We start from the raw sequence: 17,533 nt of genomic DNA on the forward strand, positions 1-17,533 counted from the left end.
CTGACATTAAGCTAACGTTAGCTACCTTTGTGAATGGGTAGCAGTAACGTTAACGTTAGACTGCACAGCCCTATCACACTAGCTGGCACTTGCTCATTACATAGCTAACTTAGGTTACTCATGTTACAAATGACAATTTGACTGGGTCTCCATCTGGACAAGGATGGCGATATGGTATTACACAAATTAAGTAAACGTAACTGGGAAATACATGAACCTTACCTTGTAAAAAATGCTCGCTGCAAATCCTGGAGTACTTGGAGGGCTGCCAGTCCTTTCGGCTGATAGCAGCAACCCATCGCTGCCTTCTCTCCCCATCAAATGGTATTCGATAAAAAGATATATTGGCTTTACCCTGTCTATTAGCACAGCCCACGGCACAACACGAAATAACCATTTTACAACTAGAACTAACTCAAACACGAACTCATTTGGCTTGCCGTCCGTCTACAGAATAGCTCTTCCGCCGTCCGTCATGGCGTTCAGAATTCGCGCGAGTAGAGCGTGACGTCACGTGCAAAGGGTCTATATTTGCAGACTTTCCTGATTACATTTCCCCTCTTCTTCCTCCACACCATTAAAAAAAAAAATACCCCCTCTCAAACCGACGTCATCCAGACATCTACTGTACATTACATCTCTTATTTTATCTGCTTTTCTCTCACAATTCAGACTATTCTTGGAATTACAAGTTTAATTCTGAATTTAAATCTTGTAATTAGAAGTCATTACTATAATATACTCTTTAATTAAATATTATTGGTAAATGTATGTATATCATGACATAATGCAATAATATTAAATATTTTGAAAAAAAGCTTCTATTTTATATCTTTCTTTTTCTTTTAGTTTAAGTTTTAGTAATTTTGTTATTTGCTATTGTCATTTTTATTTTTTATTAAAATATTTACATATTTATATTTCATATATATATATATATATATATATATATATATATATATTTTTTTTTTTTTTTTTTTTGTTAGGGTTAGGTATAGGATAGCTTTAGTAGTTCATTTTGAGTGAAGTGGCATAAAATAAGCTCATTTTATTAATTATAATAATGTATCAATCAAGGCTTTTTATGTAATATTTATGTTTTAGTTTACTTCAGCTTTATTTCAGTTAATTAATATATATTTTGAACAGTTTAAGTTTTCGTTTAAGGTGACAACAATACTGGTACTTTGAAAATTTTATTTTATTTAAAATCAATCAATCAATCAATGCCTGTGTTTCAAATCCACCATTAATAAACAGATATAAAATGGGCACAGATGCTGAATTTCAGACTACAAGCTGATAAAATATTTTGATATGAGATTTAATGACATCTTTATCTTCTTACCTTATCTTACTCTATATGTGTTACAGAGTCCATGTTACATATAAAGAGTTTCTGAAGTGCTTTACCTGCTTGAGCTCGGTCTCTTCAACAGTGTTCTTGGCCTCATTGCCGTCCATGTCTCTTTCACACAAAGTGTTTTCAATGAATAAAGCTTTTAGCCAGTGTAATGCATTTGAATATTTCTCTGAATATCTGTGGTCTGTAGAAGTGATTGTGAAGGGCATCAGTAGTCTACGGGCCTCGTCTTATCTGCATGATGTACATCACAGAGCGGGTTATCTGTCCAGGTATAAACTATTAATACTGAGAGCACTATAATAAATATCACAGATGTTTAACACAATTTACATGTCTGCCACCATTATCAGTCTAAAAAATATATATATTATTAATAAAAAAGTGTAATTATTTTTCCATTCACCAGCTCTGCTCTAATGTACCTGTGATGCTCTTCCTACTAGCTTACCTTATAATGCTGATTTATGCTTTTACTTAAGTGGGACTCAAACACACGTCCTATCTTTGGTAGGCCCTGTATACTTATAAGTTTGATGAATGGCCAGGGTTTGATTCTATTCATGCAGGCAGTGAGTCAGATAGCTAGGTTTTGAGAAGCTCTGTTGGTAATTATTTGTAGAGCAGAAAAGCAATGATTTGCTGTCCATCAAACCATCACAAATCCAGCTCAAGATAGTCTTTACGAGGTCTGAGAGTGCAGAAGTTTAGTTTCATCTGTACGTTTGTTGACACAATATCTAGCAAGCAGGAATTGTATTTGCTCATGAAAATGTATTTATTTATTATTATTTTTTTTTATTTTTTTTTTAGAAATTTGTATATACTAGTACTAGCAATTGCATGGAACGAATCACCAGTGTCACTGAAGAGTTTAAGAAATATGATGAGTTTTACAATAGTAGTTATATTATGGCTTTCTGGGTTTAATGATAGGATATTAAATATTTTTATTGCTTACTTGTTAAAATGGATAGTTGACCTTCAGATCTTCAGATGCTTTTTCCCATTGACTTGCATTTTTTTTCTCCATACTAGTGAAGTCAATGGGGACCAGCAACTGAAGGTGAATTGACCCTTTAAGTAAAGTCTCTTTTTATGTTACTTTTTGGCATGAAAGGCATGTGTGTGTGTGTGTGTGTATGTGTGTGTGTGTGTGTGTGTGTGTGTGTGTGTGTGCTGGAATGCTGAATCCCTGACAATTTTCAAGCGACAGCTGAAAACTCATCTCTTTCAAAACTACTTGGCTTCATCGTAAAAAAAAAAAAAAAAAAAAAAAATATATATATATATATATATACTTTTTTATATATATATACATGTCCATGATTTTATTTTATTTTAACCTAGCAAGTGCCAAAGCATTTGACAAGTTTATTTCCAATAAATAAATAAATAAATAAATAAATAAATAAATAAATAAATAAAACACTATCTATCTAACTATACATCTATACAGTAGTTAGCATTTGAAGTGGATCAAAAAAATGTTCCTCAAAGTTGTCCTAAGAAAATAACATATTTTGGTTTTTAGAAAAACTTTATTGAAAGGATTTGATCCATTTCAAATGTTGACTAGTGTGTGTGTGTGTGTGTGTGTGCGTGTGTGTGTGTATATATATATATATATATATATATATATATATAGAAAGAGAGGGAGAGAGAGAGAGAGAGAGAGAGAGAGAGAATACTTGTTGAAAAGACCCATTAAAATCAATAGCGTCCAATATATTGATTAATTTGTATATTTGCCAGGATTTAACAATTGTAAACCATAAGTTGCAGACATTAAGTAAGCGAAAACCCTTAGTTTTAAGCATAACAATCATGCATTCTTGAGAACAGCTCTGAGGGTGATTGGTTTGTTATATTCTGAGTGCTGCGTCTCTCGCCACGCTTTTTGAGCGAGCAATAGGGAGCGCGTGAGAGCCGCACATTGACGTTCACGAGCATAGAGAGAGAGAGAGAGAGAGAGAGAGAGCCAACGCATCATTACTCCATCAACACCTCGCAGAGACAGTGGAGAGCCGTGAGCACCTGTGTTCTCCAGAGTTGCAGCATGTTTCCCGCGCCGCATTTTCTTCACGTGGCTTTCGCTTAATGCGCTGAACATTTCTGGAGGACATTTCTTTTCCAGCTCATGTGACATCTCAGCTGTCTTTGGAATGATGGGGACCTTACATGACAGTATTGGATTTGTGCTCTTTTCCTGTTTGTCCATTCAAGTTGGATTTTCTCTTGATGGTAAGAACATTTACGGCTGATAATACATTTACAGACTTGTCAATGCATCACATCAGACCGCGATGTAGTACACCGTAATTAACTCCGAAGATGCTCTCTGTGGCTATTTTACTGTTAAAAACCACTGCCGCATGCATTACTCTTTAAAATAATTACTCTTTAAATAATAAGTGTCAAAAGTTATAAATACGCCAGCCTGTTGTCCGTGACGAGAGGAGTAACAGAAACATCAACTGTTGATTTCTGAAAACTCGTTAAACGTCTGCGTATCATCTCGTATTTGTACTTCCTCTCCATATGAACTCGTGCTATGTGTCTTTGCCAGCATTATAGGTAGTAAAGAGTAATTCTGAAGGAACAGCACTCGCGACTTGCATTTCAAGTGGCGGATGCTCGGAATTGGGTTTCGTTAACCGGACTGCGGTTGTTGTTTTGTTTTTTTCAGAACCACGGACAGCGCTCATTAAAGCCCTTATAAACGCAGCGGACGCAAGTCCTTAATTTCATTCAGTTTCACAAAATACAGGCACTGCTCCACGAACACGTCAATTTCAGTCTGAAGTATTGATTATTTTTTATCTAACCTGAACATTTGACTCTTGCAAAAATAAAAAGAGGGAGGAAAATGCTAGATTGGTAGAAGACAGATAGAAAGGTAGACCACATATAAAACAAAGAAACGTTTTAATGCTCATTTTATTTTACTGATTTATTATTATTATTATTAATATTATCGTTGTCGTTATTTTACATATATTATTCATTTTTATTTAAATTATTTATTTAACATATTTTATGAAAAATAGAAGAGACACATTTAAATATTTTATTACTATTACTATTCTCTTTCAGGAATGTTTACCGATTTCCCTACTAACATCACTGCAAAGGAAGGGCAGAACATTGAAATGGCATGCGCCTTTCAAAGTGGGATGGCATCAGTTTACTTAGAGATCCAGTGGTGGTTTACTCGAGCTCCGGAGGAACTGATTACAAGTGAGGAGGATGAGGACGATACTGAGGTAATAACATTTTATGCCCAGGTTGAGGAAGGGTTAATCTTCATAACGTCATTCCTTAACTACCCAGCCTACAGGAGAAGCCTCCTAAGCAGCATTAAACATCCTTGGCACTTTGCATGAATTTCCCATTGTTTCACGAACCTAATGGATAAGCATCCATTTTATCCACCCACTCTTTGCACTTTTAATTGACTGGATGAACGGTTTTGCTCACTGCCGCTGAAGAGCTGCTTACTTGTTGTGTTTGCATCGCTACTATTTCCCTTCTGCTGCAAAGCCACCTCAGCAGTTAGTTTCACTCATGTGTCCTTCTGAAAGACAGTGTGTGCAAAATATTCTTGTATTACCACTCATGTCACATAATTAGACCTCCTAACCCTCAAAGTCAAAACACACACTTGCACAGCACACAATACATGTCAGACGAATCAGCTGTTCTGCTCAAGGATGTTGTCTTGCCTGATTCATGCTTTATGATTCATACCAGATGGAAGACTCCTAAGGCTTTGAGATTCGCAACAGAAATTGCTGTGACACGTTCATTTGGTCTTTTGAAGGACAAAACGTAGAAGTGAGGCCTTACATCAAGGGTGCAACGTGTGTGTTAGAGACACCCCTGGCTGAATGTTAACAAGTGTGTGTGTCTTTGTTTGGAGATGGGAGTCAGAGTTTAATAACAACACCAACAAATGAGTGCATTGTTTTTATGTACATGCCATCACCTAGTCGTTTCTGGCAGGTTGAGAGATGTCTTTAGAAAATGAAAAGCTGTCATTAGTATGGTTACAGTGTAATTTGAGATCTATTCTCTGTCTTTGCAATTGGCAATTTGTCATCACTAACATAAAATAAGTTATTTTTTGTTTGATAAATGCATGGGATAAGAACCCCCCCCCGCTCAGATTTAACACTGCCATTACTAAGCTTTTGTCGTCTCTTATCATACACATACTGCCAAGGCTTTGATCCATGGGATCTACCAGTTTGGAATGGGAGAAGCCAAAACTCTGAACGTGGCATCGCTGATTGAATCTCATTCTTCTCTGAGCATTGTGCATCAAATGGCATGCAGCTGGGTCCCCAGCGAGGTAAAATCTGACAAAAATGAGGATCGAAGAACTGTCCTACAAAAAGACATCTAGCAATAACAAGAAGGGTGACACGAGCCAATGGCTTCTGATGTACAATATTGAAGCAGTCACCTCTGAAGAGCAGCCATTAGAAGTGATATCGCAGCACAGTGAAGGACTGCAGCATCGCCGTCAATGCGTCACTGTATCATCTATAATGGATATGATCCTGAATCTGCAACCATCGATACTGCTATCGCTGACAGTGAAATGCAGAGAGCTTCCAGTTGCTATTAATAGTCATGAATGAGGCATAGTACAGATTCTGCTCTGTAATAAGGACCTACCTCTAGTTAGGCCAGAGCACTTTGCTGTAACTGACTGCATCCTGGTCGTTGAGAGTCTCTTTACGTGTTCGCTTGAATAGGATGAATCGCTGTCTAAGGTAGGGGATGCGCATTTCTGATGTCCCGTAGCAAGACAAGAGGTCATTTATCAAAAGAGCTATGGCCCACATAAATGCAAATGATGATGCAATTCTGAATGCAAAGATCTACTTTATTTCCATACTTATGGGAGCCTTATGGGCTGAAGTTCAATCGCTGATGCTCTCCAGTGAATTAGCTGGATTTATTCCAGCCCGCCGTGTTCTTTTGTGAACTTTGCCTCGACTTGCTCTCATTTGTCAGAGAAGTTTGTTAGTCAAAACGTTATTCAGAAAGAGATCAAGAATTGGGTAGAGACTGACATTTTCAGCCCAACGCTACACACCATGGCGCTGCTGAAGGATGAATGCGAATGTAAAGAAAATTAGAGACTGTCAAATGTGAATCATCCAACAACATATTCTTATCATCACCGTGCTTTTGTGCTATGATGACTAGTCATGGCAATACCTCAAATCATGCAATTATGGTTGGGGTGGGGTGGGGAGGGTGTTAATAAATAGAAGAGGCACTGTGAGTCTAAAACAATTGAAATGTCAAGACTAGCTGTGTGATATAGAGTTTATGATTTTAGTTTGGCCTCGGTTATTAACCTTTACATTTTTTAAATGAAATGATGGTAATAAGAAGGATCAGAATTGTGCGAAATAATTAATTTCGGCTGTGTATAAACACAAAACAATCTCTGCTAAACTGAATTGAACAAAATGCTTAATAGCATGCATTGCCCTACCTTTATTGATCTTTCTTTGACTTATTTTTTTTTTTAAGGGATAAATTACATTTGACATCTGAGACAATAGCGTCCTTTCAGCTTTAAGAGACTAGATCCATCAGTGTAATCATAATATGCATGTAGGTTGGCTGCAAGACAGGATCAAGCCCAGTCAAGCACAGCAGAAGCAGAACATTAAAGGAACATGCTTCTTCCTCATGACTCACAGGCCAGAATTATACAGCAGTATACATTATATAGTTCACATTATATATCATATGCATGCAGATCCTGTAGGGCTATTCCTGTGCTTCATCTCAGATTTTACACACTTGCCAAATGTAGTCTAGAAATAAAATAGTTCAAAGAGAATATGCGGAGTATTATTGCATAACGATGTTCAGTTATGAAAGTTATGCCACTTTCATTCACTATACCATATAAAAGTATGGGGTCAGTGTTTTTTTTTATTATTATTAATTTAATTTAAATTTAATTCATCAAGGATGCATTAAATTGATCAAAAGTGACAGTAAAGACATTTGTAATATTACAAAAGATTTCTATTTCAAATAAATGCTGTTCTTTTGAACTTTCTATTAATCTGTGAATCCCGAAAAATAAAATTTATCACAGTTTCCACAAAAATATTGTGCAGCACAACTGTGTTCAACACTGATGAAAATTAGAAATGTTTCTTGAGCAGCAAATTTGCATATCAGAATTATTTCTGAATGATCATTTGACACCGAAGGCTGGATTAATGATCATTATAACTGTTGAAAAAGTTGCAATTATGCAGGGTTTTTTTTATATCTGATTTTTTTTTTTTTACATACTCAAATAATCTTTGTTTTACTTTGAAAATGTATATATATATATATATATATATATATATATATATATATATATATATATATATATATATATATACAGTTTTACAGTGTGTATTGATTATCTCAATTCACTCAATCAGAAGGTTAGGATGCTGCCTATAAAGGAGTTCTAGTGTCCATATTGATCCAAGTTGATATGAATTCCGTTGAACAGACATCCAGTTTCTCCTTAAATCCTGACAAGCGCAGCTGCTTGTGACACGATTGAAGGCATTTTCAGTCATTTAAAGCTTAATTGACAGCTACCACTGATTCTGCCACCGTACAAGTAGACTACGTTTTAACACTTAAGATTTCACACAAACTTCTTCTTTTCCCAATACAAAAGCCTGGCCGATCTTTACAGCACACTCCCTACCAGTACAAACTAATGTAAAAATCCATATCATCCAGTCTGCCCCTCTCTTTTGCCCAATTACCACCCAGCTCTCTAAGTCCCTCCACCAGACTTTTTAAGACAATAATCTTTGAAGGTCAATGAAAGCACGCTGCTTCGATATCCACATCCATCAGCTCGACCTATTGTTAGGCTAGACAAATTCATAATCATAATCAATGTAATACTTCTCTGATTAAGCTCTCCATCTGTGGATGCTACTGAGTATGAAACAACCCTGTACGTTTTCCCTGATTTCTGACCTGTAGCCTAGAACAGAGTCCAGACCGGATAGTGCACTAAGAAACATAACATTTACACTAAACGCTTATTACTGAGTGTCAATAATGACATTGATATTGGCTTAATTGTAAGAACTGCATGACAGTTATTAGACAGAGTTCATTTACAGCACAAACTGGGACTGCCAACACATGGTGGACTTTAATAAAAAGCTTATCAGATTTGTGACTCTTACAACTGAGGAATGCAATTAATGCTATTAAATTGCATTGAAATCTCAGAAGTCATAAATGTGTTGACAGGTCTCAAACTTTATGTGAAAATGTCATTGTGAGTCTGCTGCACAGCCGTACTGGTTTAGCACTCATAAGAAATCTCACTAACATAATGTACAGACTACAGTACATGCCAGCAGGGAGTTTAAGGCAGTAGTATGTATATATGGTTTCGACTACAATTTTTCATTAGCAGTAGTTGCTCAGAGTTTCTCAGTCCCGTTGGGCTTTAGCACTTGAATGGATGTCATGATCGCTGAAAATGTCTGCTAATAGACTCTGAGTTGAGACGGGGGTTTTTCGCAAGAGTGCTAATTTCAGCACAGCTTTATACTGTAGTGTTGCCTTTAAATTTAAATGGATTTTCACCCCCTTACAGAGAGAATGTTCATCGGTATAACTACTCAGATTCAACAGCCACCAACTTATGGGAGGAGAGGAAAGAGAGCTGGCATCCACGTCAAATGAAGTAGGCTAGTATACTCAAGTATATACTACTGGCTAACATCCAGTCCCTGTACAATAAACTCTGTGAACTGAGATCATGGATTAATTTCCAGCATGAGATCAGGTACTTCTCCATTATTTGCCTCACAGAAACGTGGATGTCTCGAGAGGTACCAGACTTTGCCATCGAACCCACAGGATTCTCCATGCATCGGGTGGATATAATACTGGATCTCTCAGGGAAAACCAAAGGAGGAAGTGTATGCTTCAAGATCAACAACTTGTGCTGAGATCAGAAGAATGTACATTCTATACAGTCTCTCTTGTTCTCCTGACCTGGAATACCTCACACTTCTTTGCCAGCCGTTTGGTTACTGAGGGAATTCACAGCAGTCATCATTACAGCTGTTTACATCCCCCCTGAGGCTGACAAAGATGGAGGACTCAAGGAACTGTATGGGCATTTATGAAAACAGGAGACCATGCACTCTGAGGCTTCATTTATTATAACTGGGGATTTCCACAAAGACGATTTTAGGATTGCACAAAAATTCTTCCAGCACATATCATGCAACACACGTAGAGATCGGATTCTGGTCCACTGTTACTCCCCCTTCCAGGATGCTTACAAGTCCCTCCCTGGCCCACCTCTTGGCAAATCAGATCACCCTTCTGTTCTGCTCTTGCCTGCTTACAGGCAGAAGTTGAAACGGAAAACACCCGCCCTCAGGACGATTCAACTTTGGTCAGACCAATGAGTTTCTATGTTACAGGACTGTTTAGATTACTTCAACTGGGATATGTTCCAGGCTGCAACCGATGATGACATCAATGTTTACACAGACACCATCACCTGCTTCATAAGGAAATGCATAGAAGACCTGGGCCTGTATCATGATGGTAGCTGAACAAATTCAGAGTTACAGGATTTGTTTTGAGTTGACAAAACCAAACCTCTCCAATCCAGCTTTGTTGGTACCACGATGCTGTTCATCAGCTTTCTTTGTCAACTCAGGCTTTGATCCTGAGTTTGTGGAGCCCGTGCACATAAATGTGTGACATCACTGGCAAACAACAAATCACGAGCCTTGCAACAAAGCAAGTTTGATTTACTTCTAGCGAGAGACCCAGTGAGATTCAAAAGTAAAGTTTAAAGGTTTTGCTAAAGGTTAAGAGATTAATGAATAACGAATTTGAACGTCATGTAAAATGAAGGAGGACAAATTAAATAAATAATCGTGCTCTATCAGTGCAGTGACAAGTGAAACTTGTTAACTTAGTTTATACATTTGAAAATATATACTGATAGAGCCTCGGACATGTAAGGTCAGATTTTTTATTTTTTAAATAGTGCAAACTTTTGATACTACAGCTTATTTGTATTACATGATCTGTATACATGAATCTTTATTTAAAATAAAAAATTCTAATAACGATTAAACTAAAATTGCTTGTGTGTAAAAGCTAAATAATAATAATAATAATAATAATAATAATAATAATAATAATAATAATAATAATAATAATAATATGAATCACAATACTTATATAAATCATAAAATGACTCAGTAATTATCATTAAAGCCAGACTTCTATTTTTATTTTATACAATTTTTTTATTATTTTTTTTTTAGCATTAGTGACTTTTAATTTGGAGCAAGATAAACTGGAGTGACTTTGTGTCAGACATGTGTCACTTCCCTCACATCTGATTGGTCCACCTTTAGTTTGAGATCTCTAACCCAGAACATAACCTGCCCCGGAGCAGTTTAGCCGTGGAGTGTAAGTTACTATGGCAATGAATGCCCTAAAATCCAAGCCACTTACATGGTACCTAAAACCCAGGATTGGGTGCAAACTAACCTGAAAATTACCTGGTTAGCCAGCTAATCTAGCTTCATGGTACAGGCCCATGGTATCGACCAAAACATTCAGAACCTACACGAATCAAAAACTCTGGATTAACGCAGATGTTCATGAGGCTCTCAATGCTCGAGCCTTTGCCTTTAATTCCAGTAATATGGATGATTATAAGCAAGCCAGCTATGCCCTCTGCAAAACCATCAAGACCGCAAAACAGCAATACAAAGATAAAATTGAAGCTCAGTACACCACTTCAGAGACATGTGGCAAGAACTCCACAACATCGCATACTACAAGGATTGCAAACACCCTGCTACAAATACCGCTTCCTCATTGCTTTCTACACCTGCTTCAAAGTCAGCGGCTCCTCCCCCACACAGAGCGCTCCCGCGGCAGAGACTGGTGAGGATCGTCCACTCTCCTTATCAGAGATCACTTGTGAACTGTATTACCAGCATCACTCGACCCACTGCAGTTTGCCTACTGCAATAACCACTCCACAGCAATTGCCATCGCCCTTCCCTTCCCCATTTTGACAAGAGGAACACATATGTGAGAATGTTGTTTGTTGACTACAGCTCAGATTTTAATACCATAGTGCCCTCTAAGCTTGTAGTGAAACTCCAATCTCTGGGTCTGAACAGTTCTGTATGCAGCTGGATCCTGGAATTCTTGACAGGCAGATGGAAGGTAGTTAGAGTTGGCACTGACCCTCAACACTGGAGCCCCACAGGGCTGCATTCTCAGTCCTCATCTGTACTCCTTGTACATGCAACAGCGGTGGTAGGCCTGATCACCAACGATGATGAATCAGCCTATAGAGAAGAGGTGCGCACCCTGACTAACTGGGGCCACAACAACAACCTTTCTCTGAACATTAAGAAGACCAAGAAACTGGTGGTGGATTTCAGGAGATGGACCAGTAATCAGTCCCCCATCACCATTGACGGGACTCCAGTGGAGTGGGTCTGCAGCTTCAAGTTCCTCTGCGTTCACATCACTGAGGACCTTCCCTGGACTACTCACACACAGTCAGTAGTGAGGAACGTCCACCAGCGTCTCTTCTTCCTTAGACAACTGAAGAAATTAGGTCTGACCTCAAAAGCCCTCAGACAGTTCTACAGCTGCACTATGGAGAGTATCCTGACTGGCTGCATCACCGTCTGGTACGGGAACTGCACCGCTCTCAACCAGAGAGCCCTGCAGAGAATAGTTCAGATGGCCCAGCACATCGTCGAAGGTGAGCTTCCCTTCCTCCAGGACATCTAAACCTAAAGATGTGTGATGAAACCACGGAAGATCACCAGATACTCCTGCCAGCCTGCTACCATCAGGCAGACAGTCCTGCAGCATCAGGACCCAAACCAGCAGATACTGCACTGAACTTCAAAGTAAAACACTGTATATGGGGTCTTGTACCAATGAATTTCACCACTGCTACACTTGTGTACACGATGTGTGACAATAAAGAGATTTAATTTGATTTGAAAAATATTTGCACAACCGTTCAAAGATTTTGGGACAATAAGGATGAAATAAAATGTGTTTTTTCTGTTCATCCTGAGAAAAAAGTATCACTTGTTTCAACACTAACAATAATCAGAAATTTTTCTGATTCTTATGTTTCTAACATTCAAAGTTTGGGGTCAGTAAGACTTTTGTAAAGAAATGTATATTTATATTAATCAAGTATGCATTAAATCAAGCTAAAGTGTGCCAGTAAAGATATGTATAATGTTACAAATAATTTCAAATAAATTCTGTTCTTTTGAACATTCGATTTTTTGTAAATCTTGAAAAATAAAACTTATCACAGTTTTCACAAAAACTATTGTGCAGCACAACTGTTTTCAACATTGATAATAATCAGAAATGTTTCTTGAGCAGCAAATCAGCATATTAGAATGATTTCTGAAGATCACGTGACACTGAAGACTGGAGTAATGATGCTGAAAATTCAGCTTTGGACACAGATATCAATTACATTTTAACAGATATTTACATAGAAAACAGCAATAATATTTCACTATATAACTGATTTTCAAAGAATTGCAAAGATGGCTGAATGCAGGTCACAAAGCCATTTTAACTAGATTTATAAATGACCTGGCTTCTGAACTCAAATAATAATGACCCACATTTTGCTCACTACAATGGTGTCACAGTGTTCTTAATTCACAGTGACATATGAACCTCATTGTCATTGACAAGCTGTGATAACAGAAAAAAGACTCTGATGGCAAAGGCACAAAATCATGGAAAGCCCCTCTGAGGAATAATCTGGCACCGCTGAATGCATTCAGTTAGCTCAACTGCCAACAAAAACTGAAATAATCTGGCAAAGATGAGATATTCATCGGCCCACTGGGGAACAAACAAAAACCCAACTCTTAGTGGCCTGCCTTACGATGTAGAGCGAAGCTTCAGTGGGATGATGAGAATAAATATGTGTGGGCAGTCACTATTTTAATCTTGACTCTGGGCCGTTGAGGATTTGGAGATCCCAGCATAATGGATTCTTTCCACAACTGCCATAACCGTGTGATAAAAAGAGGCTGTCACCAGGAAGAGGAGTGACTGGACAGAGGATCATGCTCGGAGAGGGCCAATCAGCAGCCGTGTAATGTGCACAAGAGATGCCAGCAGCACAGTCCAACTCAATTTAGGGGATCAAAACAAAAGTAGTTCCTTTTGAAGACACCAGGCACTGTGGGGTCCAATTTGTGAATGACTCGGATTTGATCTGTCTCATCTATCTCTAGAACTGGTTTTGAAACAAGCGCATGTGCATTCCCGCGTGACTCTGGTGTAACGTCATAACTTGATGAAATGTTGCTTTGTAAAATCACTGTTTAAAGAGAGAGAAAAAACATCCAGCTAAGAATGTGGTATATATATATATATATATACAGTACAGACCAAAAGTTTGGAAACATTACTATTTTTTTAAAAGAAGTTTCTTCTGCTCATCAAGCCTGCATTTATTTGATCAAAAATACAGAAAAAAATGGAATATTGTGATATATTATTACAATTTAAAATAATTGTTTTTAAATTTATTAAATTATCATTTATTTCTTTGATGCAAAGCAGAAATTTTAGAATCATTATCACATGATCCTTTAGAAATCATTCTAATATGATGATTCATTATCAAAGTTGGAAACAGTTCTGCTGCTTAATATTTTTTCAGAACATGTGATACTTTTTTAGGATACTTTGATGAATAAAAAGTAAAAAAAGTGTTTTTAAAATATAAATATTTTGTAATAACAATATACACTACTGGTCAGTAATTTGGGGTCAGTAATTTTTTTTCTTTCTTTTTTTTTAATAAAATCAATACGTTTATTCAGCAAAGATGTGTTAAATTGATAAAAAGTGATAAAATATAAAGAAAATATATTATTAGAATATATATTATTAGAATTTTTATTTTTATTTTGAATAAATGCAGTTCTTTTTAACCTTTTATTGATCAAATATATTAGACAGCAGAACTGTTTCAACACTCATAATAAATCAGAATATTAGAATGATTTCTAAATGATCATGTGATAGACTGATGTTACATGTGACACTGAAGGCTGGAGGAATGATGCTGAAAATTCAGCTTTGAATCACAGGAATAAATATTTTTTTAAAGTATATTCAAATAGAAAACTATCATTTTAAATTGTAATAATATTTCACAATATTACTGTTTTTCTGTATTTTTGATCAAATAAATGCAGGCTTGATGAGCAGAAGAAACTTCTTTCAAAAACAAACTTTTGGTATGTACTTTATATATATATATATATATATATATATATATATATATGTATATATATATATATATATATATATATATATATATATATAAACATGTATACATAATGCTGAAATGTTTAGCACTTTGGTCCCTATATTTTTGCATTTCATAACCATGTGCAACTCAGTTTGGTTCATTATGCTACACAATGGTAGAGTACACTGCTGATCTGAGAGTTGTCCAGAAGACAATCATTGACACCCTTCACAAGGAGCCACAAACATTTATTGCCAAAGTAGCTGGCTGTTCACAGAGTGCTGTATCCAAGCATGTTAACAGAAAGTTGAGTGGAAGGAAAAGGTGTGGAGAAAAAAAAAGATGCACAACCAACTGAGAAAACCACAGCCTTATGAGGATTGTCAAGTGAAACAGATTCAAGAATTTGAGTGAACTTCACAAGGAATGGACTGAGGCTGGAGTCAAGGCATCAAGAGCCACCACACACAGACGAGTCAAGGAATTTGGATACAGTTGACATATTCCTCTTGTTAAGCCACTCCTGAGGTGTCTTACCTGGGCTAAGGAGAAGAAGAACTGGACTGTTGCCCAGTGGTCCAAAGTCCTCTTTTCAGATTAGAGCAAGTTTTGTATTTCATTTGGAAACCAAAGTCCTAGAGTCTGGAGGAAGGGTGGAGAAGCTTATAGCCCAAGTCGCTTGAAGTCCAGTGTTAAGTTTCCACAGTCTGTGATGATTTGGGGTGAAATGTCATCTGCTGGTGTTGGTCCATTGTGTTTTTTGAAAACCAAAGTCACTGCACTCATTTACCAAGACATTTCGGAGCACTTCATGCTTCCTTCTGCTGACCAGTTTTTTGAAGAAGCTGATTTCATTTTCCAGCAGGATTTGGCACCTACCCACATTGCCAAAAACAACAAAAGTTGGTTAAATGGTGTTGGTGTGCTTTACTGGCAGGCAAACTCACCAGACCTGAACCCCAGAGAGAATCTATGGGATATTTTCAAGAGGAAGATGAGAAACAAGAGACCAAACAATACAGATGAGCTGAAGGCCACTGTCAAAGAAACCTGGGCTTCCAGACCACCTCAGCAGTGCCACAAACTGATCACCTCCATTCCACGCTGAATTGAGGCAGTAGTTAAAGCAAAATGAGCCCCTTTCAAGTATTGAGTACATGTACAGTAAATTAACATACTTTCCAGAAAGCCAACAATTCACTATTTTTTTTTTGATTTTATTGGTTTTATGAAGTATTATAATTTGTTGAGATTGTGATTTGGTGGGTTTTTGTTAAATGTGAGCCTAAATCATCACAGTGAAAAGTACCAAAGACTTAAACTACTTCAGTCTGTGTGCACTGAATTTATTTAATACACGAGTTCCACAATTTAAGTTGAATTACTGAAATAAATGAACTTTTTCACAACATTCTAATTCGTTGAGAAGCACCTGCATATATACCCACTACTAAATCTGCTTTTCAGCAAAAAAAACAAAACAAAAAAATAAATAAAAAAAATAAAAACACATAACCACCATAACACAAAAAAAGAGCACATCATGGCTTAACGTTTGGCTTTTTCATGAATCATGATGAGTTAAAAAAACAAAAAGTGCACAATGCCATAAAAACAATAACTTACATAAGCATTCTTTCTTTCTTTCTTTCTTTCTTTCTTTCTTTCTTTCTTTCTTTCTTTCTTTCTTTTTCAAAATATAAGTGACATGTGGAATAATTTACTCCAGTCTGTTAAATTATTTAAACAATGCATACACAAGGTGTAAAAAGTCATTTCACAAGTAAATTACAATCATGTACATAAATCTGAAGATGCATTATTTCTGTTGAAATTACAACACATTTAGAGATGGTTGTTGAAAAGATTTGTTTAGTTCTTTCAATACATGGAGCAGAACAGGTCTGTTTTCTTGGTGTTCTTATCTCATTTGTTTTGGAACTGGAATTTGATTCCCAGATTCCCAGAATCGCACTTCAGCAGGAAATCGCTAATGGGTTCTGACTGAAATCCCAGGATGGCCAGCGTTTGATTTCAGTGCAGGATTACATGAAGGCAGCGTATTGGAAGTATTGAATGGCAACTGAACTTCTGTGTATAGAAAGCTTGCTTTCATTTCTTTTTACAGCTCTTTCGAGGACGTGCTGTATTGATTTTCCTCAAATGTTCACTTTAGAGTTTGTTCTAAACCTCAAACCCCAAGTATTTAATTAATTCAGATCGAAAAACATACAGAAGACACAAAATCCATTCAAACCTCGTTGTTTGTTATATTTTTGTTTTTTAATATATTGATTCTAAAAAATCTCCCATCAAGGCTGATGTTGAGTATGACTACAAGGTTTAATCAACTGAAATGCAAACATTTGTTGCCTTGCAAGCCTTTTTATCTTTATTGTGTTGTCTTTTTTTTTTTTTTTTTTGTGGCCAGACATGCTGAAATTATTTCTCTCAGTCTGTCTTATTTACTTTGAGTCTGGAGGACATTTTCAATGCCGCCTACGTCTTACGTGGTGATGAAGTGCTTTGTCTTGGCATATCAGATGTAATTCTACCTCTTCATCCTCACATTGATTTATATTAAAATGGGTACTTCATGAGGTGTGAATTTCTCCACAGGTATTCATCAAAACTTTATTAAACTAAGTCAGGCTAATTTATCTCTCAGGACTTTAATTAAACATCAGTGAATGATTTATTCAACATATGGGGCTGACTTACCCCTAATATCACTCCTACAATGCTACAAATCCTACAAATCCCCAGCCTATTCAAGACAGAGC

At 36.7% G+C, this 17,533-nt stretch overlaps 1 protein-coding gene across 1 annotated transcript in view; it reads left to right on the plus strand.

Annotated features, from left to right (window-relative positions):
* Window positions 1-3,349: 3,349 nt before the first annotated feature.
* The window catches only part of LOC132123867 (V-set and transmembrane domain-containing protein 2A-like), a 52,186-nt gene continuing 38,002 nt past the window's right edge, over window positions 3,350-17,533 (plus strand). Inside the window, exons 1-2 of the mRNA XM_059534562.1 lie at window positions 3,350-3,607; window positions 4,460-4,629. Coding sequence (XP_059390545.1) covers window positions 3,529-3,607; window positions 4,460-4,629 — 249 coding nt within the window. The 5' untranslated portion in view covers window positions 3,350-3,528. The remainder of the gene's footprint in view (window positions 3,608-4,459; window positions 4,630-17,533) is intronic.

Source organism: Carassius carassius, chromosome 42 (assembly GCF_963082965.1).
Source record: "Carassius carassius chromosome 42, fCarCar2.1, whole genome shotgun sequence".
In the NCBI taxonomy this organism is placed as follows: domain Eukaryota; kingdom Metazoa; phylum Chordata; class Actinopteri; order Cypriniformes; family Cyprinidae; genus Carassius; species Carassius carassius.